Source organism: Plectropomus leopardus, chromosome 3, assembly GCF_026936395.1.
Source record: "Plectropomus leopardus strain MGB_pleo_1.0 chromosome 3, ASM2693639v1, whole genome shotgun sequence".
Classification (NCBI taxonomy): domain Eukaryota; kingdom Metazoa; phylum Chordata; class Actinopteri; order Perciformes; family Serranidae; genus Plectropomus; species Plectropomus leopardus.
The window spans coordinates 3,646,347-3,672,218 of NC_142178.1; the positions used below are offsets into that span (position 1 = coordinate 3,646,347).

A 25,872-nucleotide genomic window follows, 5' to 3' on the forward strand; every position below is an offset into this window, starting at 1 on the left:
ATTTTTTCATCTGTTCAGGTGGCAGCCATTAACCCCAGCCACCCCCTCGCTCAGATGCCTCTGCCTCCCTCTATGAAGAACTGCATCCAGCTGGCTGCCTGTGAGGCCAGCGAGCTGCTGCCCATGAACCCTGACCTCCCCGCTGACCTCTTCACCTCCTGCCTCACCACACCCATCAAGATCGCCCTCCGATGGTAAGCTTTCTCTCACACTTTCTATCCCTTCTCTTTGACGAACCGTGTTTTTCTAAGAATTTAAACATTCCAGACAGATCATTTTCTATATAATGTCCTAAAGTAATGCTGAAGTGACAAGAAGCAGGGATATTTGTCATCTAATTTTTAACATCTAAGCAGTGTTTTACAATATAGAGCCTGACCCGGCTATAAATAGCACGAGGAGAAACTTTGAATTTATGCGCAGGAGCTGTATGGTCTTTTTCAGTGGGTCGGAAAATGTAAAGGAGAAATTCTACTTTGGAAGAATTTGAATGACCTTTCTGCTCATGATCAGTTTAGTCTTGCTTTTTTTCACCTATTCTGTTGGTAAATTTAAGGTTGTGGATTAATTTGCTGCTAAATAACGCACTATTTGTCTGTACTGTTCATAAAAAAAGCACACATTTTCTCTTTAAACCTGCAGGAGACCTTGTGTCATTAATTTGTAAAGCCTGTTAGAGGCAGCTTGGATCACTGCTTGGACACTCTGAGGACACAATCATGAGTCCTGTGCAGAGACCGAACCTTGCTCTGAGCTCCGACCCTGCTCAGTATTCAGCGCTGATGAGAAATATTCAGCTGTGATGAAAAATGTAAACCCACATCATCCGCGCCGATGCAAGGATAGTGGTCCCTGCAGAGGACGCTTCAGTAAAATAAGTGAAAGATATTCAGGTGAAATGTGTTCACACTTGGTTTCTACAGTGGCCTGATGTAAATGCCGCATGATGCATCATTCAGGGGACTGTATGATAGAGCTCCAGGCTAAACCACGGCAGCACACGGGTTGCATCAGCCAGTCAGCAGCATGTGGGGCACAGTGAGCGTATGGGGCTTGCACACCCAGGCAAAGGTGATTGCATCACCTCTGATCTACTGTTAACACAGAACACACACAAACACAAACACAAACACACACACACACACACACACACACACACACACACACACACACACATATGTCATTAATGTTACATTCACATGTACTGTAACCCCACATCCCATATCTAGGGTAATTTGTCAGTAGCAACAAGTATCAAAAGTTGTCTTCGAATGCTTGGTCTAATTTGTAGTTTTTACTCAACGTTTCATCAGATATTTCCTAATTGAAATCAGGAAGTCAGCTGACTTTGCTTATTTTAGACTGTATTTTACAGTTGTTGTATGGTTTTGCATTGAAGAATATTTAGCTTGGAGTTAGAGTCGCAGCTGAGGTGGGATGTTAGCACTGTTACTGAGAAAATAATACTCTGCCCTTGTACTTGATACTGTAGTTTGTTACTGGAGAAGAATGCCTGGTTGAAAATATGAGGTGGTTCCATGTGTACTTTGCTGATGGCTGTTGCCATCTTGCTTTTTTGGAGCCATCAGTGACGATACAATAGGGCTGGGTATTGTCAAGAACCTCACATTTTAATTTGATTTCGATTCTTTGAGTCACAATTGGATTCTATAATGATCCAGTTGCTTTGATATTGATTCAGTTATGTGTGTCGATGTCAGATAATTCATTCGAATACCCTCTGTGTTAGATAAAGTGTGTGTTATCTGTACTGATTTAGAACAAACTGACACCAAAAATTATTTTATCATTACATTATTCTTTATTAGATAAAAATTCAGAATAAAATAAATTTAAAGTACAGAAAAGGGCACATTTTTGCCTGAGCCGAACTTAACAAAAGTAATAAACATTTAAGCAGGATTTGTCAAGCTGCATTTGTGTGTGATCCACAGCTTTAGCATTAGCAACGGGTTGCAAAACATCTGCGTGGTGTCAGCTCAAACGGTTACGTAGGTTCATCGTGTTGCTGTAGTGTTTTAACACTGACTCACGAGGCTCACATACGACGTAACTACCATCGACTTCGTGTATCCAAACGTCAGCTTTTAATGCTGTCGGCGCTGATTTAAACATACTGCTACCTTGCACCACTGTCGCCATGGAATGGATGTATATACCTTCATTGTGCATTGAGAGACTGAGGTTTTAAGTGCATTTTTACACAAAAAGTCCAGGCAAACCAAAAATAGGTAAAAAGGGTGTAGGACTCAGGGGGTTAATGAATATACAACAGACGTTGTTTGGGGGTCAAGCGGGACCTCTGAACAACGTCAGTCACACTCTGGCGGCTCTCACACTGTCCCCACAGGAGCGGGGTGTCATTACATCGGAAAGAATCCATTTCAGGATTTTATGAATCGATATTGAATTTGCAGATTTGCAAAAAAACATATTGCAATACATTGATGAATCAATTTTTTACCCCGCCCTGCTATACAAGCAGAGGGGGAGAATTGACTTCTTGACAGAAGTATGTCAGACTCCACCATTGTTGGTGGGGATATGCCCCCTTAGAGCTAGTTGCTACTGGACCTTGTGGCAAATGGTTTCATGTCAAATGGTGAAAACATAGATAACCCTTTTGGCTCATACATACTTCACGACTTACTTGGTACCGTTGTGTTGGGTTTTTTTTTCTTCCCTTCTTCTCCTTTTTTTTCTTTTTCCCGACTTTCTTTTACCATGTAACGCTGTTCTACTTCGGGTCAAAGCTCAGCAGGGGGCCTGTGGAGCATGTGCAAAATACATAGGCCAGTTCAAGTCCAGTTGAAGCATATACATGAAAGAGTAAATTGACCCCCAACCGCATTAACAAGGTGTGTTAGTTCAACTTTGAGGAATTTGACTTGATCCGATTTCAGTCAGACTAAAATGTTTGCATGTATTTTAAAACGCTGGTTTTAGTCAGACCAACACAAAAATTCAACTTTTTCTAACATCATGTCAGTGTTTGCCCAGAACAAACTGAACTTTGGGATCATGTATCTGGAACGGGGCCTTGGTCCTTGATATGGAATCATGCTTTGTGTCCTGCAGGTCTGTTCCATAACCACTACAGCTTACGCCACAGTCGGAAAAGCACAGGTGTAAGTAATAGAATGAGTAATGCAGAAATACAGTGCAGCTGTTTTGATTTCAAGGTCTTGCTGTTGTTCATGCTGGCTCACTGTCATGGCTTACTGGAATACTTGAAGACAACATTATCATTCTTTACTTACTATGACAAGTCTGCTGTGACAAAGGCCTGTTCAGTAGTAGCTCAGTGTGTTTGTCCTTGTCAGAGGATTTTTGTAGGAAAGAATGAGTGAATTTTTGTATGTGCGTTGATTATACCCGTTTTACACTGGAATAAGAAGGCAGCAAACTTCACTGTCACCTCTTTGTATTTCTCATTTTATTATTTTTTCCTTTTTCCTTTCATTTTTTGCTTAAGCACAATTAACATATCATGGTAACATGCTTACTAACACAGAGAGAGATGGAGAGTGTCAACGCAAAATCAATGGCAAAAAAAAGAGTTTAATATATGAAAAATACACCACAAACACAACCCTCATCTGCTGGGTTTAAAGAGATTTCTTATTATGAGATATCTGGGAAATGCAGGTTAGCACCTTAATCTTCCATGCACCACACTACCTGCTCAGATACAGTCTCTCCCTGCAGTGTACAAAGTCCCTGTGGTGCCATAAATCATTACTTACCCGTACTCTTCTTTAGCATTTTAATGACTGAATCCACTTTGCGCGCACTAAAAGTCATGAGGATGGTTTGAGAAGTTTTCAACTGCAAATTTAAAAGATTCAGTTCACTTTTTTTTATCTCCAGTGTGTGAGTGAAAGCGACAGGTTGCCTTCAGGAGGTCTCCTACAGCTAGTCGAATGTTTCTTCTCTGCCAGAAATGTTGAAGAGTTTCGTTCATCTCCCTCTGCTTGAAATCCACACTCCCCCATGACCTTCAGCATAATGAGGTCTCAGTATTATGCCATTAATATTGATATCCCTCAGTAACAAGTTGCTAAAAGCCTGCTGGATAATATTGACTGAACTATTCCTTAATACCCTCTGTCGCCAGAAATGGATGTTGCGGCTTGGAGGGGAAACATCAGGCTTCTGTGGGTTTTATGGTGGGTAATGAATCAGGGTCAATGAGTCATGTATTGCTGTATATATGCGTTACATATGAAATTAGCTCACATCGCTTACATGCTTGTGTTTTATAAGCCCATTTTGCATAAATGTTACAGTATATGAACACAGACGCTTCAAAAGAGAATATTCAAACTTATGAATTATTTATGAATCCATTCATTCATTACACATGAAATAACATAGTATAATGATAAAATCAGAAATATTCATCATAAAGAACAACAAATCCATATCTACTCTAATGTACAACCCCAGTTCCAAGAAAGCTGAGACACTGTGTAAAATGTAAATAAAAACAGGATGCAGTGATTTTCAAATCCTTTTTGACCTATATTCAATTGAATACAGACCAAAGAAAATATACTTGATGTTCAACTGATACATTTTATTGTGTTGAAGTTTTGAAAGTCAAATTCTTGCTTGATATTCAACGCTGGTTGCTCAACAGTCCAGGGTCTCCATGTTTGTATTTTCTTTATACAAGCCACACATTTTCGATGGGAGACAGATCTGGTGTGCAGGCAGTTCATTATAGTAGGGGCACTCTTTTACTGTGAAGCCACACTTTTGGAACACATGCAGAATGTGTCTCATCGTCTTTCTGGAATAAGCAGGGATGTCCCTGAAAAAGACATGATCTGGATGGCAGCATATGTTGCCCCAAAACCCATATGTACTTTTCAGAATTTTCATTTCTGCAGTGTTTCTGGATGTGGTTGATACATGGCTTTCACTTTGCATGGTAGAGTCTGAACTTGTGTTTGTAGATCCAGCAACAAAGTATAATTGCCCACAGTGGTTTTCCAAAGTGTTACGGAGACCTTGTAATAATATCCCTTACATGGTTTTTAAAGCGGTGGAGCTTGAGTGTCACAGACATCCAATGTTGGTTTTTAGCGTTGCCTCTTGTGCAGTTTCCTCCAGGTTCTCCAAATCTTTTGATGATACATTCAATTGTAGATGGTAAAAACAGTACTGGTATTTCAGTTCAAGTATTTCTGGGTCTCGTTGTCACCAGTGAGGGAAGAATGGAGCATGAGATGGTCAGGCAGTTTGGTGCAAAATCAGCAGTGATGTGATGTGCTGCACCAGACTGTGGTGGTTAGGAGGGAGCTGAGCCAGAAGTCAAGTCAAGTCAGTTTTATTTATAGAGCCCATTATCACAAAACATGGTTTGCCTCAGAGGGCTTTACAGTGTACGACATCCCTCTGCCCTTAGACCCTCACATCACCCAAGGAAAAACTCCCCAAAAAGAACCCCTGTAACGGGGAAAAAGGAAGAGGAAGAAACCTCAGGAAGAGCGGTAGAGGATAGTGAGGGATCCCTCTCCTCTTCCAGGACGGACAGACGAGCAATAGATGTCGTAAATAGCAAGTGAAATACAATCATGGCAAAAAAGGAAAGAGAAAGAGAGGGGGAGAGGGGGAGAGGGGGGGGCACAGAACGATAGAAACAGATGCATGTCATATTACAATAATGGTAGGTGTGAAATTAGTAATTGCTCTCTATGATGATGTTGATAGAGATGATAACAGTCTCATGCATATGTGAAAGGGAGTTGTCCAAAGGCAAGATCACAGCATTGGCGCAACCAGGACCAGACCACGATCAGGGCGAGCGGGGGGCACAGAATCAGTACAGCCACAGCACGAGCACAACCAAAGGCAGGGTCGCAGCATCAGCACAGCTATCGCCACGGTCAGGCACAGTCAAGGTTACGGCCAGGAACCAGGGAAACTAGGAAACAAGGGAGCAGGAACGCTCCCGAGAGGCAACAGGATTAGCGTAGTGCAGTTCAACAGACCCAGGCTCTGTAATCGCGAGCCCCAGGTAGTGAGAGTACCACATGGCTATCACAGAGCTAAGCTAAGCTTGCACATGGCAATGCAGTTAACAGACATGCATGATTTCTGATGGCGGCATTGAGAGAAGGAAAGGTAGCTTAGGAAGGCAAGCTTTCAGTTTACTACATCCCAACCCCTCAACTTTGGTCATGAGAATTGGGGAGTGACTAAAGATACAAGTGGCTGAAAAGAGTTTCCTTTCGTAAGGTGTCTGGGATCGGCCCTAGAGATAGGATGTGGAGCTCTGACATTCGGAGGAAATTCAAAGTCGATCCACTGCTCCTTTGCGTTGAAAGGAGCCAGTTGAGTTGATCAGGATGCCCTCTGGGTGCCTCCCGCTGAAGGTGTTCTGGGCATGTCCAACTAGTAGGAGGCCCCATGCCTGCTCTACCAGATGAGCTACTGGGCACTGCCAACTAGGTTGTTTTTTGAGCATTCCACAACTTTTAATGCCCCTGACCCAACTGATTTTGGAATGCGCTGCAGGCAAATTCAGAGGGTTATCAGTTTGAACATCAAATATCTTGTCTTCATACTTTGTTCTGGGGTTGCGGTTGTTTTTCTTTAAAGATGCATGCCACAAATCCATCCAGTTTTCCCTGTGTGCTTCTGGGGGTGACATCACTAATTTCAGACATAGTATTCAACTGCCGCCTGCCAGGTTTGGTAGAGAATAACAATTAGATTCAGTATAGTCCCAGTGCTGGAGAAACCTCCCCACCAGATTATACATGCCAGCTGTGGCCTGCATCCACATCAGCCTGCCCTCCAGCTTTCTATGAGGCCGGGAACTCTTCGGGAGTCTCCAAAGATTCTGCAGCTCCATCTCATCACTTTTTCCTTCCCTCCTGCTCTTCAGTGAGTTTCAGTTGCCACATCTCCTGTTCGCTTATTATTTTCTAAATAAAGACATGCCAAGCTGTCTTCTCCTTAATTTTACACAGCCCCAGAGTGAGACACGGCGAGAAAATGAGGAAGCTGGGGTGGAATTTGGCAGAGTTAGAGTGGGCGGATGGAGAGATTCACTGATGTGCTGGCTTACCTTGGCTTTAAAACTTTAATGAGATGCATTGAGGGATGGATGATGGGGTTTACAGAGAGAGAGAGAGAGAGAGTGAGAGAGTTGGGGAGAGCAATGCAGAGAGAGTGCATGTGAACCTTTCATTGCTCAGCTGAGCAGAAAATCATTACTGATGGAGGGCCATCTTCAAGGGATTTCCCCACCGTTGCGATGGAAGGGGAGGAATGGAGGAGGTGAGCATAGAGAGCAAGATGACACCAGGGGTTTGCAGGGGGAGGGAGAAAAAAAAAACAGATGAAGGAATAAAAGTGCAGGGAGTGTGTCTTAGCCATGCTGGAAGGTGATCTTTAGGGTCAGCCTGTCAGTCCACCACTTTTGTCCAGAGTCATGACTGCTGTTGTCTGGATTTTTGGTACAGTGTTTCAAAAGATTAATCCTATTATGGTATGTCTTAAGTGATCCCCTAACTAGGGTTGGATATCCTTTGGGTTTTTTCCGATACTGGTGCTAAAACAATACTTTTAAAACAGTACCAGTGCCTAAACTGTGTCTGAATTGATACTATTACCCTCTGAAACCTGGAGCAACATCACTTTTGTTGTGCTGCTCTCAGATGTCTTTCACAAGTATTGAAACCTCTGAACCCTGAGCAAATTGGTATGATTTCTTTCAAAAACATGACATGGCAAAGGCAATAAGCAACACTAATAAGAAATTAGTGTGTTCAGAAAATTATTTTTAAAAAGCTAAGGAAAAACATCTTGGTATAAAAGAAAAAAGCTGGGGAAAAAACAATATTTATAGTTATCATAATAATGTAATTATTTTAATTTTTGTTACAGTTTTTTTTTTTTTGCATTTTAAGCAATTTTTAAGGTACTTTCCTTGTAAGTTTGTTTTTAACTTTTTTTATTTTATTTTTAGGTAATTTTGTATGTTTTACTGATCTCTTGCTAATTTTTGGATCATTTCTTCTTTATTATTATTGCCTTAATTCCATGTTTTTGAAAGAAATGAAGCCAATTTGCTCAGGTTTCAAAGGATTAAATAAAATAAAGCACAAACCGGTTAATGACACTAGCAAACAGCTTTTTATTATTGCAGAGGCAAATTTTAAATGGAAATTCTTACAGTATAGGTAACAGTTTAAAGAATACTTAGATATACATTACAAATATGGATAAATAGAAATCATCAATAACAAATTCAACTTTTAAATAAAAAAGAACTCAACAACAATAATTAACACTAAATAACATTTACAGGGCCACTAACAGCAAAAGTTTAGCGCTTTCCAGGTCCTCCATGTTTGTTAGTTTTGGTGCCGTGCTTTGTGTAGACGCCCTCTCTGCCACATAGACATACCCAAAGCACTCAGATGTCATAAATGAAATAAACAGCATAGCAAAATCTAAAACAATAGCCATTTTTATATCATCAGACGATGTATTTTGTTGTGTCCCACAGGCCTAGGACACATCATCCATTTTAATATACAGTCTATGTAACACGCAGACTTACATTAATATTTATATCAAAGCACTGCTGTATACAGTGCATCCTCCTAGAGCAAATATGGCCGTAGTCTCTATATAAAGTACTAAATTGGACCACTTGTGAAAACTATAAAGATTATCTCAGTGGAACCTGCACCATCACTGTCAGGCAGTTGTGGGGGTGTAGCACCTCTGTAATTCAGCCTTGTTGGGAAGGAGCAGGCAGCAGAGATGAATCTCTGTAGAATGCAAAGCAGGCTGAGCCAACTCCTCAGCAAGTGTGTGCTTCTGCCTCCTCAGTATTGCAACAGTATCCCCAGCTCTGCACATGCTAACCCAGCCACTGGGCCGCTGTGCTTTGCATACACTTACACACAGTGTGTACCTGCCAGTAATGTGGATGCTGATGAGCGAGCCTTTCAACCTGGCTGCTCAGCTTTGACAGGCACAGTGGTTACCTCGAGTACATGAGCATCTCATTATCATCATGTATGTGCTGTAAACTGTGAGTGAACCTTCAAGAGCAGGAACACAGATAAACAGCAGCACATGACTACATCTTGTAATACTTTCATTCAGCGGGTGCGTGCGTGCGCACACACACACACACACACACACACACACACACACACACACACACACACACACACACACACACACACACACACACATACATACACAAACACAAACACAAACACAAACAGGCCGCAGACTGATTATGCTCATTGAGAGAAAACGTGACTGCATCACTGTCCTCCCATTTTGGCTCCTAGAGGTGGAAGAAGGAAAATTAAGTACTAAACAAGAATTGGTATTTGTTGCCTTAACATATACTCACACACTCACACACTATGCTGTCCTTGTTCTGGTGCCTTGGCTTTAACAACCAAAATGTAAATTGCTTGTAAAAACGTTGACACATTCATCTCCCCCTCTTGTCTCTTGATGTAGGATGAACTACAGAGGAGACTGTTTCATCACCCCGTATATGCTTTATCTCTGTGGATTTAAAGAGAGCAAGTTTACCTCAGAAAACCCCATCACACACACAGAATATGTAAATTAAATCCATCCACTGAATGTATAACTCATCAAATTACCTGAACATAATCAGGTTATTTCTGACAGTTAAATCAGTCTCTCGGGACATACACAATAGTCTACCTAATAATACTTAATGATGTCATTAGGTGACATCTGCTGATTACTATTTAACCAAATGAGTTTCATTTGAATATCAGGCTTACAGCTGTGAGTTCAGAAAATCCGCTTCCGTCCTGGTGAAGTCACCATGGCTGCTGTCACTGAGTCTCAACAGTTGCTGCATGATTCACTGTGAGAGCCGCTCCAGGATTTGTCTCTAGTTGACATCATCACTACAGTCAGTCTCTGTGCTGCTCAGTTGAAAGTAAACTTTCAAAATTCACACATTAATACGGAGCTGTGTGATGTTATAGGATGGCTGGCTGAACAGGCCTATCGGAAAAGGCGCAAGGTGCCCAGGAAGTCAACCTCAAGAGAAACAAAAAGAAGACAAAGACCTGCAAAGACACAGAATAATTTGAGGAATAACTAAAAAAAAGAGGGCAAAACAACCACAAAGAGACAGAGAACAGCTACAAAGAGACACCAAACCATAGAGGGACAAAAAATTATCCCAAAAGATATGGAATTACCTCAAAGAGCCCCAAACGCTACAGAAAGGCACAAAGACAAAAAACAACAACAAAGAGACATAAAGTACTACAAAGAGACAAAAAAATAACATGGAAAATGGGCAAAACAACCACAATGAGACACAAAACGGCAACAAAAACACACAAAATAACCACAAAGGGACACAAAATGACCAAAAAATAAACAAAATTCTCTCAAAGAGACCTAACTATTTACAAAAAAGCACAACAGGGAGAGAAAAATGACTGAAGATACAAAATAACTCAAAAATGGTTAAAATAACCACAAAAAGACACAAAACAGCAACAAAGACACACAAAACAATCACAAAGGGGACACAAAATGACCACAAAACCATCACAAAGTCTTTGTGTCTTGCTCCTATGTAGGGGATGTGTTGGGGCCCTTTGCATATCTATACCCAGGGGCCCACTTTTTCATAATCTTCCATGAATAACCTATGTGAAATGTTTCAGTTTGATTTTTCCTATATACTGCTGTGTGCTTCAGGCAAGGTCAGCAGCCCTGTATGTTCAGGAAATGTCTTTTAATTAGCATAATTTGCCCAGTATACTAGTAACACTGTACAGTGATATTCATTTGAACTGATGGCCGTAATGAAGCATGTTTCTATGCTGGTCAGGCAGGACCCCTCTCCACCTTCACATTTGTCTTATTCCTGATCAAACAGAGTACATTCATCATAATATATTCTCATCTGAAATGTTGCTTTGAAACAAGAGCAGTAGTAGTGGAGCTCGGGAGCCCGCTGCCATTTAATGAGCAGCTTGTTCTGAACTTATGTAATAATGAGAAATTTGGTAGGAAGCAGTAGAAATGCAAATATTCTTTTGTTCTCATATCATTATACACACATATATATACAAAGTGGATTTTACACATACAGACCATGTACCATTTCCAAGTGAAGACATTGTGTTAAGCTCATTAGCTGCAAGAATTCACTGAAAGACCTTTCAGTTTCAAGTGCTCACTGTCTATAGGATTCAAATGTAGCTTGGAAAATCTTTTTAGATTTGTCCTTCACAGCACTGTTGATCCAGGACTCTGTCCACATCTCTGATTCGCTCAAGTGGGACTTATTGTTGTGCTCATTGACAGTAGTGCAGGAGAGAGGACACAATGAGGGAGTCAGTAGCAGGCAACAGGGGATATTTGAGGAGTTCTAAGTAAAGATGGAGCAAATGCTGGCAGAGTCTGGTGAAGGACAGGATCTTGTTTGGAAACGTCTGGGTTAGGCATCTACAGGAGGCAACTGATATTAATTCCTGGGTAAAGAAAGGAGAGAGAGGGAAATAAGGGAGGAGAGAAAAGTCAATTCTGATAACGTTGACGACAGCTGTTGTCCTCTGAAAAGGAGAAAGCAGTTTTAACATATCCACTACTGAGAATGTCAACAATTAACTGTTAGTCTGTTCACCGCTGAGAGTATTTCTAAGCGGTTACACAGGTTGGTTTATAGCTAAAATTTGCTTCCATTCAGTTTACTGCATTATGCAACAAATGGGTTGGGTAGGAGTGAGCTAGTGGCATCAGACATTAGGCTACTGCATGCCATCCTGACAGCGTTGAAACAGAAACATGATGGCCACCCTTTGGTCTCCTCCCCAGGTTGCCCTGGTGAGTAAACAGCTATATTTTGAGCTGCAAACCCCCTTAGCATTGTTATTTTCACTGTTAGCTCTGTTAGCACTTTTAGCAGTGTTAACATAGCTTGCAATGCTAAACAGGGTTGGTGGCTCAAAATGAAACCATTTACTCAGTGGGACAACCTGGGGGTAAGTGGATAATCACGAATGAGCAGCACTGCTACCTAGTTTCCACCTAACCCACCTGGCCTGACCAAGGCTAATGTTTGCTAACAGTTGAGATCGAAGGTTGGGCTGTTGGCACTTTGTAGCAGCATGTCAGTGTGGCATGCTGGCTGTCTGACAGCAAAGCCAACAGAAAAAAAGGCAAGACTACATCACAAAACATCAAAATTTCAACTCTTTGAAACATACAGTGCTTTGAAATGCAGAGCTAAAGCTAAGAGTCAGGAAGTTTCCATACACAGTTAAGTCAAGCTACAGTTATGGCTCAATTAGGACATTTAATTGGACTACTGTCCTTGTTCCACTATACAAGCACCGGTGGAGAATCCATTTATTGACAAAAGTATGTCAGACTCCACCACGGCAGGTGAGGAAAAATGCCCCCTTTCAGCTAGTTGCTGCTGGACCTTCTTCAGGTTGTCCTATTATGTCACATACCAAACAAGCCAGTAAGTGGCAAACGGGTTACATGTTGAACGGTGACAACATGGATAACTTTTCAGCGCTGTACATTTCGTACTTACTCTACCCCTTAATTTTTACATTCGTCTTGTTCTGTTTTCTTTCCTCCTTCTTCTTTTTCCCCCTCCTTTCTTCTACGAATGTATGCTATTTGACTTCCGGGTCAAAGCCTGGTGCCGGGACCATGGAGCAAGCGCAGAACGTCTAGGCCAGTTTCAGGTCGGATTGAAGCGTATACATGACAGAGGAAATCAATCCGCAACCACATTATCTCGGTGTGTTAGTCTGACTTTGAGAAATTCATTTTAGTAAGATTTCAGTCAGAATAACATGTTTAAATTTACTTTAAAAGTCCAGTTTTAGTCCAACACAGTAATTCAACTTTTTCTAACATTATGTTAATTTACTAAGTCAATGGACCACCGGCTCAAAAGGAAAGGCCTTTTATATTTCATTATATTTTGATTTTTTTTAACTACAACTCAGATCCCTGTGTACTACATATAAAACTTACTAATGTAACATATCTGTAGTTTTCATAAACTTACAATGCTAATATCTGTGAGGGACATTGGGTTTGAGGCTATAGTTAGAGACTTTTTGATTCTTGAAAGATTCCCAGTGAAGTGTTAAAAAAGACAAATTTATTAGGTTTTCAGCATTGTTTTACAGGATGACTGATGTGGAAATGGGGGAATAAAAAGTATCATAATAAATCAGTTAAGTTTTAGCAAATAAACACAATTTGTCATATCTATAATTTAGATGATGACACAGAACTTACTGAGTGTGATGTGGGTCATGTATATCGTAGGTCAGTGACAGAGCAGATTTAATTTGCCATCAGCCAGCCAGTCCCTCCAGCACATGACTGATAGAGACGGTGACTGGGGACAGGAGGGCTGATTGGAGGAGTAATGAGCTGTAGAAGACAGCTGGCTCTGTGGGGACCAGGGGAGACATTCTGCTCCTTCCCTTTCTCCTCCTCCTCCACCCACCCTGGGAGCTGCATCGTAGTTTCCTTACACAAGATCCACTTCATTTCCCTCCTCAAAGTTTAATATGTACATGTCCACTCGTACCCTCTGCTCTCTGCACCCACTCACTCTCTTATCTATCCATCCAATTAAAGTTTGGCCACCTCGCTATTCATAATTATCTCTCAGTTTCATCTTCATCTCTGCCCCCAGCCCTCCTGTACATCTCTGAACTTCTTTCTCCGTGCTCTCTTCACGGAACATTAGGTTCTCCAGCCATAGTTTGTGCATCCCAAAGTTCAGCCGCTTTGACTGTTGTCACTAAAGAAAAGTTGAGTTACAATATTTCTCATCTTTATCATCCATTTTCATTTATCTTATCGGGTTCATTATGGTTCCAATCCCTCAAGCTCTTTGTTTTCGAGGTCTTTTACGCCAAGACATAATCAAGAGTCCTATTTGAAAGGATTACTGGGTTTTCTACTGAAACATATTGCCTGTTCAAATTTAAATTGTTGTCCTTAGAACTTTTAGCCAGTTTGTCTCGAGGGATGGCGGTGTCTTCTGGTCGGGTCTTTGCTTCAGCACTTTGGTTCAGCCTGAAATGTCACAACTATTGGATTGATTGCCACGAAACAATCATGATTCACAGGGGAGGGATCCCAATGATTTGGTGATCCTTTGACTTTTCATCATGCCATCAGCAGGTTGACATTTTTAGCTAAAATATCTTGACAATTGTTTCTTCTGGCACCAGATTCTTTTTTTTTTTTTTTTTTTTACCTTTCCAGAGGAAGATCTTGATTTCTACGGCATGGATTGGCATAAACTGATGTTCAAACACTCATGATCTCCAGAAGATGAATCCATGATTTTGCGTGATTTTTATCTACTGGTAAGAATATGAAAATATTTTGGGAGGAAATTGTACCATTCCTCCCCGACAGATTGATGGGTAGTTCGGCAATTCAGCCCTAACAAACTGACATCAGCTACTAAAGGGCAATCCGCACCACAATAACAATCTTTAACTGTAAAAAGATAGTTTTAAAAATCATTCCTACTCAAGTGGATGACATCGTCCACACTACAACTATAACGACAACAAAAGTGGCGAACAATATCGTTTGGATCACTCCAAGAGGAATTTCATCCAATCAGAATCTGCCTTATTTACATCCAATATAGATCCTAACATCTAATCTGGACCACAAAATGTAAGTTGTGTTGAAGAAGATGTACGAAGCTATGGACTATTGTGCTGTTTTGTTTTCTATTGTTTTTGTCATTCATTCCTGTAAATTTAGTCATCAATAATTGATTCGTCTCCCTGACTCTAGCAGATTCTGGCCAGTAGATGGTGCTGTTTACTGCTATCAGGAGAAAAAGAAAGAAAAAAGTCCCTCGTGTTGATTAAAAAACATCACGTTAATATGATGATTTATAGGCTGCATAATGAATTTTAATTTAGATCCAAATCCTCTGAATTTACAGTGTTTAATTAAGTTGTCATCAGTACATTTCAGAGACATTTTTCTACAAAATAAAGTTGCAAGAGTGCTTACAGTATTGGCATTTTAATTGCAGCTTATCTTTTTGATTTAGGATTTTTCGAACAACCTTTAACATTGTGGAATCACTCAATCACAGCTATTAATGGCTGTATGACTTATTGTTGGTCTGATGACACAAAAAAGTAATTTGAGTTGAGACATGCAGCTAGATGCTCCTTGGCACTAATGGAGTCTTTGAAGTTGGTTTTAACTTTACTGATGTCCTCTTTTAGCATCGCCACAATGTCACCAAACTGATGTTGACTCAGACCAAAGGATGAATGAACTTGTCTTCAAAAGACAACAGCTCTTGTAATAGAGTGTTTGATTCTCCAAATCCCTGTTGTCTTTAAAGAATTTTCTGAACCCATATCCTTCTAGTTTTCTGTTTGTTTCTCCTCAGCCTCCTCTCAACGTACAGCAGTAGCAGCTCATCAACATCCATTTTCATCGAGTGCGTAATGCATGGTCTGGGCCGGTGTTTACAGAACACTATCATTCATCAGTGTGGATGCTGACATTGTTATAGTTATAGTTACGGTGTGGACGGACCCTATTTTTGTGGGGCCATAACTACCAGGGCAAGCAGTGCCCCGACCATATTTTGTTGACATTGTCAGTGTGCTCAGTTCAGGTATCTTTAGTGGCGCTAACAGGTGGGAAGTTCACTCAGTTGAGGCACCACAAAGAAAGTTGTTTGAAATTAAACAGAAAATGGACTTAGTGGTGAGATCAGACTTCTCACCACAAAGTAGCTCATGAGGTAGAGCAGTTTGTCCACTAATCCAAAGATTGGTAGTTAGATTCCTGGTTCCTCCTTGGGCAAGCTATTGCCATTGATGCGCGAGTGTATGTGTTTAGCTGATGAGCAGGTGGCATCTGGTAAAGTTGCCTTGGTGCCCTTTGTATTAATGTATGTGTAAATCATAGATTTCATATAAAGATGAGACAATGTGTCTCCACTACCTCCCATTGCACAAAAATGAAGCCAAAATGTCCCGGATACGGCCGCTGTCATCTTGCGCTCGAGCCAGAGTCTCCTCAGCAGTAATCTCTGTGGTGTCGAGTTCCTGCCCATATGCCCGTTCAACCAGTTGCGAGGAGCAACATTGATCGCAAGCACAGCGATTGACACACATAGTTGACAATCATGACATCAAATCCCTTTTTTATAGCATCAACTGGGTTTATAAGAACCAGGTAATATGACAGAAAACATCTTAGAGAAAAAAATCATTTGACCAGTACTTTCAGTTTTCAGTTTGGCCCATGTCTCATTAACCTTCATGGAGGGGGGGTTGCTCTCTATAGTGTAAAAGCGCTCTACAGGAAATTTTCACTCAAAAATGAAAATTCAGTCTTTATCCACTCAGCCTCATGTCAATGGAAAGTTGGGTAAACTTTTATAGTCCACAAAACACTGCTGGAGGTTCACAGGGAAAAGGCGTTGTGCTCATCTACCAAACTGTAGAAAATGGTGACCAGGATCAAACATTGAAAAACAAACAAACAAAATACCCAACATAATAAAGCCACAAAATGTCTCCATACTGCTCGTCCGAACTAATCCAAGTGTCCTTAAGCCTCGACGTGCCAAGTTGTTTTAAAATACATCACTGGCGTCATGTTTTTAGCCTTGTTGTAGCCTGTAGTTCCTAGCGTGGGAGCTGCATTCACGTATGTGAGCTTGCTACCAGGAAGCCTCCCTCACATACAGTAATTTTAAATCCAACAGAGGGACTTGTCGCTTGCTGCTAAGTCCACAAGTCTCTCTGTGTGTCCCGTTAAGTGGTCAGAAGTCTAGAAAGGCATTACACATATGCAAGTCTGCTCACCACTTACTCAGAACCACATCTGTTTCTGTCACAACTTCATTTTATCATTAAGAACAAATAAATACTTTGAGCCAGTGCATCAATAACAGTATATATTTAAATAAATAATTTAGATTTAACACTCCTTTAGCAGCAGATGCACTTATATTGCTATCAAAACTTTCAGGTTAACCCTTTGAGACTTGAGCAAATTGTTTTAATTTCTTTCAAAAACATAGCAAGACATGAGCCATTAATTAGCAAATAATAATAATAATAATAATAATAATGAATAAATAAATAGATACAAAAAGTTACAGGAAGATTTCCTGAAAATTAAAAATGATAAAAAAACAACAACAATAAGAAAATGGCCCTATAAAAAGTGTTGAATTTGTTTTATTAGTTTTTGTTTCCTCTAACATAATTTTAAATATAAAATTATTATAATTAAAGATATAGTTTTCTTTTTCTTTGATTCATTTCTAATAATCCTCTCCCCTTTATTAAAAAAAAAATGATGAGGTAAAATTTATTTCAGTTTGTGGGACATTTATTGGCAAGTTGGTCATTTCCCTATTTACCCATGTTTTCAAAAGAAATCAAACCCATTTGCTCAGTTTTCAAAGCTTTGGATACATCTGTATCAATATATTGATTGAATGAGCAACGATCATCACATCAATGCAAAGTGTAAACATCGATCCATATCATCCTCTTTCAGGCGCACCCTTAGACTTTATGTCTTCCAGAGTATTACTGTAAAACTGAAAGAGAAAGTGATACCAAGACCGACCTGTGAATGGCAGCAAAATGCCGTAAGGCATCAAGACTGCCAGAAATCTAAAAGAAGAAGAAGGCACGCCCTTATTTTGAAAGTCTGTCACGTCACACATCGTCCAGCAGATCTTGGCAAGCAGCCGAGAGAAAGATAATGAGGATATATGACTATAATGTAGTCGTGAATAAAACATCAGTGTGGAAATGTTTTGTTTTTGAAGAAACTGCGCATTAACACGTCATATGTAAGCAAAAGCCCCACTGAGGAAACAAGAAGTACCTGCCAGGCCACTTCAATAACTTCTTGCTAATGTTACATTAGCTGCTCTGTTTCAGCAATGTTGACTGAAAAAACGTGCATGTAGACTGAAGGTCATCCATGCTGTTCTGTCAGGAGAGGCATGGACTTAAAACAGTGGCAACTAGGACAAAGCATAAATAATAGTAAGCTGGTTAAGTTATGAGTAGAGCAGAAGCCCACTAGTTGCTAAGCTAATTTCTGCAATGTAAAATGCCATAGGCTTATGCTAATAACATTAGCATGTTGTGTATGTTGGGGAAATGTGATCTACAAAAGACAGTCGTTTTGTCTATGATCCTTGACAGTCATTATTGAGGCTTATACTTCAGTGACAAGATATTGTTGTTAATCCATGTTTTGGGGATGTTGGGAGAAGTTTGTCTTCACGCCAGACAGCCCTGAAGTTTTTGCGTTTATCTCTTGAATGGATTAGTGGCTCTTACAGTATCTGTTGTCCACAGCTGCTTTATACTGTGTGACAAGTTTCTCCCTCACACCATGAAATCCCTGCAGGCAGCGAGACTCATGCTGATAAATCTGCAGCTCTGACTGAAGAAGTGACGCAGCAGAGCACAGAGCCATTACACACGACCCCCATCTGACTTCATCAAATCACGTGCACAGGACACCAGACTGCTCCACACTAACCACACACACCTCTACACATATCAGATTGGTCTGTTGTAACCTTATACTCTGCCTGTTTATGTAGGAGAAGTGAGATAACAGCAGGTCAGCAGTCCCGTGCGTCATTTCTTTCTTTCCAACTTTCCTTTTTAGTAGAAGTGATGTGTCATATTTTATTTTTGACATGCATAACAATGCTGCTGTCACATTTTACAGGATGATGTGACCATTTATGACGTTTGATACGGACTAATGCGGTCATAGTAACTGCTTCATCAACAGTTATGTTCAGTTCTTTTCTTAAGCTACTGTTTTTCTACTTTTCTATGACTGATGCTTTTTAGAATTATTTTTAATGCTTGAGGCGAAGATGAGCAATTGTTTATGTTTGACAGTGTCCTACTTTGTGTTGTTAACATTTCCACTACCCCTGAAGTGACGCGTTTTTCCTTTGGATGCTGTAAATGCACCTCTAATTAGCAAATACAGGGTTGAATGCGTCATGGAGCTTAAGTGCATTCAGCAGATATTTGACAAAGAGCGGTGGGTTTTAGGTGAGACCAGTGTGAGGACACATCTGAAAAGATGCTTCTCAGGCCTTGATAAAAGCGCTCTCGTGACGTACGGTCTGGTTTCCGCATGGAAAGTGTAGTTTTTATGGCTCAGGCACTGTGATACTCCTGACTGAAAGCTTTATGTTTTCGGGTTGTCCCTTTGTCCCTTTCTTGTGATATATCATGAACTATTTGAGGTAATCTCTTCAAATTTAGCACAAACCTCCACTTGGACTTATTGATAAACTGATTAGATTTTGGTGGTCATAGGTCAAAGGTCAGAGTCACTGTGCCCTGGTCTGTCTCATTTTTATGAACACAATATCTCAAGAACAACTCGAGGGATTTTTTTTTCAAATTTGGCACAAACGTTGGGCTCAACACTGAAACGATTCAAATTTGGTGGTCAAAGGTGAAGGTCACTGTAACCTCACAAAACATGTTTTTGGCGTGATACATGATAAGTGACATTTTATATTCAAAAGGTCAAAGGTCAGTTTCATCCTGGAAACATGGTCTGCAAAAAACCTTTTTGGCCATTATCCAATGTTATCCAACGTTATAGATACATAAATAGATAGATACCCATATTATACATGATTAGCATATTCATAGAGCAGTATCTGGACTCTGGACAACTGGACTCTGTAATGTATGGAAATTCCTACAGTGATAGGCGACCTTGAATGCATCATTGTAGATGCCGCGAGGATTCACAGGCACGGGAGTTCGGTGAACAAGGTGTGTTTTGTTGGTGTTGTATCATGGCCTTGCACGTTAATAAAGCGGCATAGGTGTTCCAAGTTACAAGCGTTCTTCGATCTTATTAGATGTCCAGCAGACATTACATGGTGTCAGAAGTGACGGAAAGTGACCAGAACCGATCGACATGACGAAGTTTAATCCTCCAGAGGAGTTTAAGTTTGCAAGCCCCGGGGAATGGCGGAGTGGAAGCTTAACGGTTTTCGGCGCTTCAGGACAGCGGCTAAGCTAAACAGAGAGAGGGGGAAGTCCAGGTCTGCTACGCTCATTTCGCGATGGGCAGTGAAGCAGAGAAAATATTCAGCTCATTCCAGTTTGAAGAAGAGGATGACAAGAAAGACTACAACGCCGTTTGAAGAAATTAAGCGACTACTTCATTCCTAGGCGAATTTAATACCCGAACGGGCATGCTTTTATCAGCACGGAGCCAGCTACCGGTGAGAAAGCAGAAGCATACATAAGAGTACTGTATGAGCTAGCAGAAAACTGTGAGTTTGGCGACCAAAGAGATGAACACATCCGAGATAGACTGGTCGTGGGCATTAGAGACAAGGAGTTGTCTCAGAAGTTTCAGCTCACTGCAGACTTGACGCTAGCACAAGTTATCCAGCAAGTCGCCAGCAAGGAGGTTGCTAAACAGATTAGCCTCCAGACCAACCACGAACTACAGGTGGCTAATGTTAACCGGCAGACAAGGACAGGAACAACACAGGAGAGGAACCACGGCAGCGGAGCTACAAGCGGTCCTAAGGGCGTACAGAACTGTGGTAGGTGCGGCACCCAGCATTACAATAAAAAGAAATGCCCGGCTGTTAAGAGCACATGTAAAAAGTGCAACAAGAGAGGACACTGAGCGCAGTGTGTCGTGCCAAAACACTGAAGTCACAGAAAGCATGGGACAGTTTCAGTTTCTGGGGCGAGGTTAGTGAAACAGCTAGCCATGACAAATGGACTGTTACTCTTAACATTGGAAATGCACCTAGCCTTTAAAATAGATCTGAGGGGCAGATGTGACCGTCATAAGTGAAAAGACATTTAAGACTCTTCCCAAAACCTATAGACTGGGCCCTGCAGAGATACCCTTTGTTGGACCAGGGGTGAGCTCAAATGTATAGGTTGGTTCAAAGCTAATACAGTCTACAAAGGTAAAAGAATACACTTTTCCTGTGTATGTGATTAAAGGAAACAGCAGCAGTTTGCTCCAGCCGCCCAGAAGCAGTAAATATAGGTTTAGTTAAGAGAGTGGACATGTCAGCACTGTGTTGAACCAGACCTGCTAAAGACTGAACCTGTTAAAATCATGCTCAAAGAGGATGCACAGCCATCGCCCGTGCATACTGCCAGGCCGTGTGCCACTACCACTTATGCCTCTAGTAAAGAAGGAGCTGCTCGGTTGGAAAATGAGGGCATCATCGAAAAGGTGACACAGCCCACAGAGTGGTGTGCTGCCATGGTCCCAGTTCTAAAGCCTAACAGGAAGAGGTCCGATGCTGTGCAGACCTAAGGAAGCTTCATCGTGCAGTGAAAGAGAAAAGTATGTGCTACCTACCATAGAGGAAATCATGCCACGGCTCTCAGGGTGAAAGTGTTCCCCATCACTGGAGCGCCGCCAGTGGATTTACCAAATTCCCCTGCATGAAGAAAGCACGCAAACTGACCACCTTCATCACTCCCTTTGGGAGGTATGCTTTCCATGAACTACCCTTTGGAATAACAAGCGCTCCAGAAATATTCCAGCGGAAAATGGCAGAGACTATACAAGGGCTGGAAGGAACAGAGGTCTACATGGGCGACATCCTAGTACCAGGAGAAACTGAGGAGATCCACAATAGGCGCTTGGAGCAGGTACTTGAAGTGATAAAGGCGGCCGACCTCAAACTGAACAAAGAAAATGCAAGTTCAGACAGCGGCAGATTAGTTTCCTGGGGCACATCTTTGATGAAAGCGATTGAGACCTGACCCGGAGAAAGTGATTGGCATCCAAAAATTCCCACAACCCCAAAATGTGTCAGAGCTCAAGCGGTTTTGGGAATGGTCAACTTCATGGGCAAATTCATCCCAGAGCTCTCTACAGAAGGACAACCACTCTATGCACTGCTGAACTCGAGGGTGGAATGGCTGTGGGGACCAGCGCGGCAGACTGCCTTCAGAGACTGAAGACAGCCTTAGCATCGGCACCTGTACTGCGCTTTCTACGATGCTAAAAGCCCACAGTGGTGTCGGCTGGCCAGCAGCTATGGGCTCGGAGGAGTCCTGTTACAGCAAGCATGATGAGGACTGGAAACCTGTAGCCTACTGCTCCAGGAGGCTCAGGGATGCTGAGACCAGGTATGCCCAAATAGAAAAGGAATGTTTGGCTAGTGTTTGGGCATGTGAGCACTTTGACAAATATCTGTTAGGACTTGACAGCTTTAAACTGATTACAGACCAAGCCCCTAGTACCCTTAATGAACAGCAAAGACCTTGATAACGTCCCCATAAGGTGCCAGAGACTGTTGATGAGACTGATGCGCTTTAGCAGAGGCTGTGTATGCACCTGGAAAGACATTGGCAGTAGCTGACGCTCTATCCGGGGCCCTGTGCAGAGTCCGGGTCATGAGAAGTCCAGCGGCGATGTGGATCACACATAGACTCAGTCCTGAGCCATGTTCAGCATCACCACACAGGATGCAAGAGATCCAGAGACCACACAGCCACCGACCGCGGCTGCAAGCAGTGAGCCAGTTCATCCAGTTAGGGTGGCCAGATTATGAAAAGACAGTACCAGCATCAGTCAGGGATTTCTATAAGGTGAGAGGGAGTTATCAGTGATAGATGGGTTAGTCATCAGAGGAAAAGCGTGTTATAATCCACCTGCATGAGAATAGAGATAGTGGAAGATTCATGATGGTCATCAAGGGCTAGTTAAATGCAGAGAGAGCCAATCAGTCAGTATGGTGGCCAAGAATCTCACAGGACATAATAACTAAAGTAACTCAGTGCAAGTTTTGCAGGGAGAACAGAAACACACAGAGAAAAGAGCCATTAAAGCCAACCGAGCTACCTTCAGACCTTGGCAAAAGTAGGTGTAGATTTGTAGGCACAAGAAACAGTCTTATCTGGTAGTGTCAGACTACTATTCAGGTATTTAGAGCTCCTGCACCTACCTGTGACCACCAGCAGTCAGGTTATAGAAAAGCTAAAAGCCACATTTGCAGGTATGGTATTCCAGAGGTTCTAGTAAGTGACAACGGACCACAGCTAGTCTCAGAGGAATTTAGGCAGTTCAGCGAGAAATATGACTTTATTCACATAACATCCAGTCCACATTACGCTCAGAGTAATGGACAAGCCGAAGGGCTGTACAGATAGCGAGGATTCTTAGGCAGGAAGACCCCTCCTGGCTCTGATGGTCTACAGAGCACGCCGTCATCATCCACTGGAGCCAGTCCTGCTGAGTTGCTGATGGGTGTAAATCCGGACAACTTTACCTACACTGTCTGGAAATCTGGACCCGAACTGGCCTGATAAGGAGGAAATCAGGCAAGCAGATGCTGCAGCCAAGCAGAGACAAGCGTACCACTACGACCGAAGGGCAGGTGCGAGTCTCCCCTGCTGAACCCAGGAGACAGAGTTCTCTTGAAACTGGACAATGAGAAACAATGGTCAACACCAGGTACTGTTAGTGGAGTCAGTTCCACTCCTAGATCTTATGTGGTGGACACAGCTCAAGGAGGACAGTACAGGAGAAATCGACGCCATTTGTTGAGTGTTCCTTCAGTACCAGTGCACGCCCCTCCATCCACAGAGCAGGCTACTGTTGAGATGACTGAGATTCTGGGACTGAAATAGACATGGAACCATAGCACTAAGCACCTTACCTTGGTGGGAACAGCAGCCCCATCCCCAGGGACAAGTGACTGTGACTTCGCTCTGGTAAGTGGGTAAGCCAGCCTGGCTGGATTGGTGAGACATATCTTAAAAAAAAAAAAAAAAAAACTGTGATAACGGTAAAACAAATGAAAGAAATTGACAGAGAAGTGTGTTGTAAATTAAGTAAGATAAGTCAAATGGATAAATCTTATTGTTCATAATTTGTAGTCATGTTCTTATGTAGATTGCAAATTTCATGAGAGATAGAAAAGATTGTTAAGTTGTAAGGAGCCTCTCAGACTAAAGATGTTATTGAATTTGGCAAACATAAGGGAGAGAATATATCCTTGTGGGGGAGATGTAATGTATGGAAATTCCTACAGTGATAGGCGACCTTAGATATGCATCATTGTAGATGCCTTGATTCACAGCACGGGAGTTCGGTGAACTAGGTGTGTTTTGTTGGTGTTGTATCATGGCGCAGCAACGTTAATAGCGGCATGAGTGTTCCAAGTTACAGAAGCGTTCTTCGTCTTATTAGATGTCCAGCAGACATTACAGACTCTGGATCATATTTTTGTTGGAGCCCAACCAATACTGGATTTTAAGAGCTGGTGCTAACTCAGATATAGAGTAAGAAATCCTGATAATTATATATCAGCGAGTATTTTATCCATCCATACAGGGACTTTTCTCGAATTCAAGGACATATGGGACTGAGCGTGGATCTGTGTTAAGGGGGGCACGGGAATCCTCCTCTGTGATTTATTTATTTATTTATTTATTTATTTTTTTATGAAGAGGATCTATTTGTATGGCATTTAAAAAATGCACGCTGGTTATCACATTTAGACTGAAAACCTTTTTTTTCTACTTCTCCATATCAATTATGAATTGTTATGTTAAAAATATTAGTAATGCATATAACTGATAGAAACAGAATATTTTACAACTGCTATCATTAAAATGTGTTTACTAGAGCAAAAATATTTAAAACTGGGATTTTGATCAACAATATATTATTTTTGAAGAATAAAAATGTATTTGATTCAGGGCTTTTTATTGATAGGCCTATTCCTCATTTTGAAATGTTTATAATTATGGGGCTCGGGGGCTGTGCATTAATCATTTAGGATGTGACACCCCTGTATGTATTTCTATTTCTACATATATTCATATCTATCTATCTCTACATTGCAGATATCCCTAAAAAGTGGTTATCAATCACGTGCGACAAAGATATGTAATGAAGGCAGGATATATTACAGTTTTTCAGTAAATATTACTGTCAAAAGTGACATCGGTGCATCAAACCTGTCAGCTCACTGGGAATATAATCATAAATTAGATGAAGCATCTTTTTCCTGGATTTTGTTCTGTAAAAATACTCTTTCACATTGGCTCATATCAGACACCATATATACGCAGATACAGATATATCTCTGAGAGACCAATATCGGCTGATCAAATCGGCCGACCTATATATCGGTCAGGCTCTAACTTTTGGTCCTCGATAAAAATACACAAGCCAGAGAGAAAAATCTGGGATACAACTTCATATCTCTGATTACCAGTATTCTTTTCATCGCAGTGCATCATTAGTCTGTTTCTGATCATTTGAGAGCACAAACATGGCTTTTTCTGAGGCAAGTTATCAATCAAAATGATTGTAGATACTGCTGTGACAAAATACTCCTCCCTCCTCCTCTCCTTCTCTTTCCTTTCTCATCGCTTCCTTCTCCCATCTCCCACGCCTGAGGGATTTCACATCTCCCTGCACAGGGGTTGGGTGGAAACACGCTCTTGCTGATGCAACCTCCTGCCTGCTCTGTGCTCTATTTACTTTGGCCCGTCTGTCTGTTTCTGCCAGACTCCATTTTTAGTTAATCATCTCTGTTTATGTTGGGGAATTCACTGTATCCCTTTTGCAGCAAGCACAGAGAAAAACATAAAGAAAATATTTAGTCTGTGCTTCAAATGAAATTCAAAAGTAAACTTAGATGTTGTTGTATTGGGGTGAAACAATGATAACACCCGCGCTCCCGACAAACAGCACGGCGCTGGCACGTACCCACGCAGATTTTACACATTGTGGCTTTCA

At 41.4% G+C, this 25,872-nt stretch overlaps 1 protein-coding gene across 4 annotated transcripts in view; it reads left to right on the plus strand.

Moving 5' to 3' along the window:
- Window positions 1–25,872, plus strand: part of rptor (regulatory associated protein of MTOR, complex 1) — a 256,587-nt gene that overhangs the window by 103,199 nt on the left and 127,516 nt on the right. For all 4 annotated transcript variants that reach the window (XM_042484972.2, XM_088075352.1, XM_088075351.1 and 1 more), the window contains exon 7: window positions 19–194. In XM_042484972.2, coding sequence (XP_042340906.1) covers window positions 19–194 — 176 coding nt within the window. The remainder of the gene's footprint in view (window positions 1–18; window positions 195–25,872) is intronic.